At 68.0% G+C, this 2678-nt stretch overlaps 1 protein-coding gene across 1 annotated transcript; it reads left to right on the top strand.

Moving 5' to 3' along the window:
* Window positions 1–621: 621 nt before the first annotated feature.
* Window positions 622–2045, top strand: LOC106695734 (DBF4-type zinc finger-containing protein 2 homolog). Its single transcript, XM_023749042.1, has 2 exons — window positions 622–752; window positions 1188–2045. Exons 1-2 carry the CDS (start codon window positions 622–624, stop codon window positions 1819–1821), a joined length of 765 nt encoding a protein of 254 aa, XP_023604810.1. The 3' UTR covers window positions 1822–2045.
* The last annotated feature ends 633 nt before the right edge of the window (window positions 2046–2678 follow it).

Raw genomic sequence — 2678 nt, 5'->3', positions numbered from 1 at the left:
CCCGGCTGAGATGCGTGTGTGCCGTGGGCAGGGCCTGGCGTGGGGCGCCCGGAGCTGGCGGGGTCACAGGGGGTGACGTCCCGGAGACGTTATCTCATCTGTTTCCCCAGAAGGGACGCGGGTTACACGTCACAGCTCGCTGCTCACACCCCTCATTACCAAGGCCCGTGTCTGCCTCCCCGACCCCCGACCCCTGACCCCTGGTGGAGGCGTGACCTTGAAGAGCCCTGGGCGTGTCCATGTTAGAAACACATCCTGTTTTTAAAAATACATTTTTATTGATTTCAGAGAGGAAGGGAGGGGGAGAGACAGAAATAGAAACATCAGTGATGAGAGAGAATTATGGATCAGCTGCCCCCTGCACGCCCCACACTGGGGACGGAGCCCACAACCCGGGCCTGTGCCCTTGGTCAGAATCGAACCCGGGACCCTTCGGTGCACAGGCCGACGCTCTGTCCGCTGAGCCACACCTGGCGGGTGAAACACATCCATCTGCAAGTGTTTGTGTGAAAATAAGCATGTCCTCCTCGAGGGGCTTCTCTGGAGAAAGAGGCTGTTCCCCTCGAAGGAGCAGGACGATGAGAATCCGCCTGGGCCTGCCCGGCCTCGCAGCGACGTCGGATGAGTCACTCGTACCCGTTGCCACTCGGTGACGATTTTCAGGAGTCAAGCTCGTCCGCTTCACTGAGAAGGGACGTGGCTGCAAACACCATCCTTCGTTGGCTCCGCGGCCCCGGCGCCTGGACGGGAAGGTGCGCCCGCGGCCCTCTGGCCTCCTGCGGGCACCGGCCGCCACTCGGCGAGTCTCCGGAGCCAGCTCTGCTCCAAGCCCGTGCCCTCTCCCCGCACAGGTGACGTCACCGTGGCCTTTGCTTCCGTGGACGCCTGTTAGCGGGGAGCGCGGCCGATGAATTTGTGCGGGAAACATCATAAAAGCCAGCAGTGCACCTGGGAGGGGGGGTGGGGGGGAGGGGTCATTGGTGCTGGTCAGGGGGAGAGCGTGGACGTGGATGGGGTGTTGGCGGTGTCACTGCTGGGTGGACGCGCTCGTGCCCACGCGGAGGGAGGGTGGGGTGTGGGCTGAGGGCCGATGCCTTTGAAGCCGCCGACCCGCCTTCGCATCCCGGGTCTGAGCACAGAACAGAGGCTGCGACGCAGCCACCAAACTACTAAACTCGCTTTACGAGGACGCAGCTGCTCAGGAGACAGTCAACCCCGAGGTTCCCAGGCTGTTCTGGGGCCGGCAGGTCGGGGCTCAGCCCCCGGGGGAGCAGGTGGGGCCCCGCCCACCCGCAGGGACGCATAAAAGCAGCCGGGCCCCGGGGACACGCACAGCTGGAGCAGCCTCGGCAGGTGGCTCGCCTCTCCTCTCGCCTCTCTGCTCGCCTCTCCGCTCCGCCCGCACCATGTCCTACCACTGCTCCCCGAGGACCGGCTCGGCCAGGCCCCTGGCGGGCGCCGGCCCCGTCCCGGGGGGTCCCGGCGGCCCCGGGCTCCACGCACGACGTCGACTACCTGAGCGGCATCTGCCTGCCCAGCTCCTTCCAGACGGGCTCCTGGCTGCTGGACCACTGCGCCCAGGAGCCCAGCTGCGAGCCCCCGGCCTGCCCCCCGGCCTCTCGCGTCGCCAGCCCCGGGCGGATGGCCTGCTCGCGACAGCCCGCCCGTGTGGCCAGCCCCTGCTCCACCGCCTGCAGCCGGCCACTCACCTTCGTGTCCAGCAGCTGCAAGCCTGCAGGCAGCTCCACTGTGTGCCCGCCGGGCGGCGCCCCCAGGACCTACAAGCGGCCCTGCGTGTCCAGCTGCCGGAGAACCTGCTGAGCCGCGGGCGTGGGTGAGCGAGCAAGACCCCGAGACCTGCCTGCTGCCCGGCCCCCTCGCTGCTGCCTGCCCCGTCCTGCCCTCGCCGACGGCCCGTGCCGGCCCCTGGGGGCTTCCTGGACGTGTCCCGGCTCCGCTGCTGCGTCTCCCGGCTGCTGATTTCTTGCTTCTGCGAGAAGGAGTTTGTCTCGCTCGGTGCCTTTCAATAAACCCGCATCACTCGCCTCGCACGTGTCCGTAGACTGCTTATCCTCAGGGCCTCGCCGACCAGGCCTGATGTCCCCTCCTGGGACGGGGATGGGGTCAGGGAGGGGGATGGGCAGGAGGCGTCAGCAGGAGTGGACGGGTCGTGAGGGACAGGGCGCCCTGGTGTTCCCTCCGTGGGGCTGGGCGCAGTCATTTCCGTGGAGGAAAAGGAAGCGTGGCCGGGGGAGGCAGGGTGTGGGCGGTGGACAGCGGGGTGGGCAGTGGGCAGTGGGCGGGTGGGGCCCCAGACGTCCTGAGAGGAGCAGGGGGGTCGTGTCCGGCCCGGTCTCAGGCCCCTCACCTGCTGCAGCTGCCAGGAGCGAGCTCGGGGCTGGTGAGCCGGGGAGACCCACCAACACGCCTCGAAGACACGCGTGCACTTTAGCTCCGGAGCTCGCTCTGCGCCTGCTCCTCAGGGACCCGCGCTCAGGGGGTGGCCCGTCCGTGGTGGTCAGCCTGCCAGCTCTCTGGACTGTTCTGGAACGTGAGGCCCACCACGGAGGGCCTGCTTCGTCCTTGTCCTCCCGTCAGAGACACAGCGGGGGGTCCACGTTGGTGTGGCTCAGGATGGAGGCGGCGTGCGGGCGAGCGGGGCGCCCCCTCCTCACGGC

Source organism: Myotis lucifugus, unplaced genomic scaffold (assembly GCF_000147115.1).
Source record: "Myotis lucifugus unplaced genomic scaffold, Myoluc2.0 scaffold_2549, whole genome shotgun sequence".
In the NCBI taxonomy this organism is placed as follows: Eukaryota; Metazoa; Chordata; class Mammalia; order Chiroptera; family Vespertilionidae; genus Myotis; species Myotis lucifugus.
This window is presented reverse-complemented; position numbering and strand designations above follow the sequence as displayed.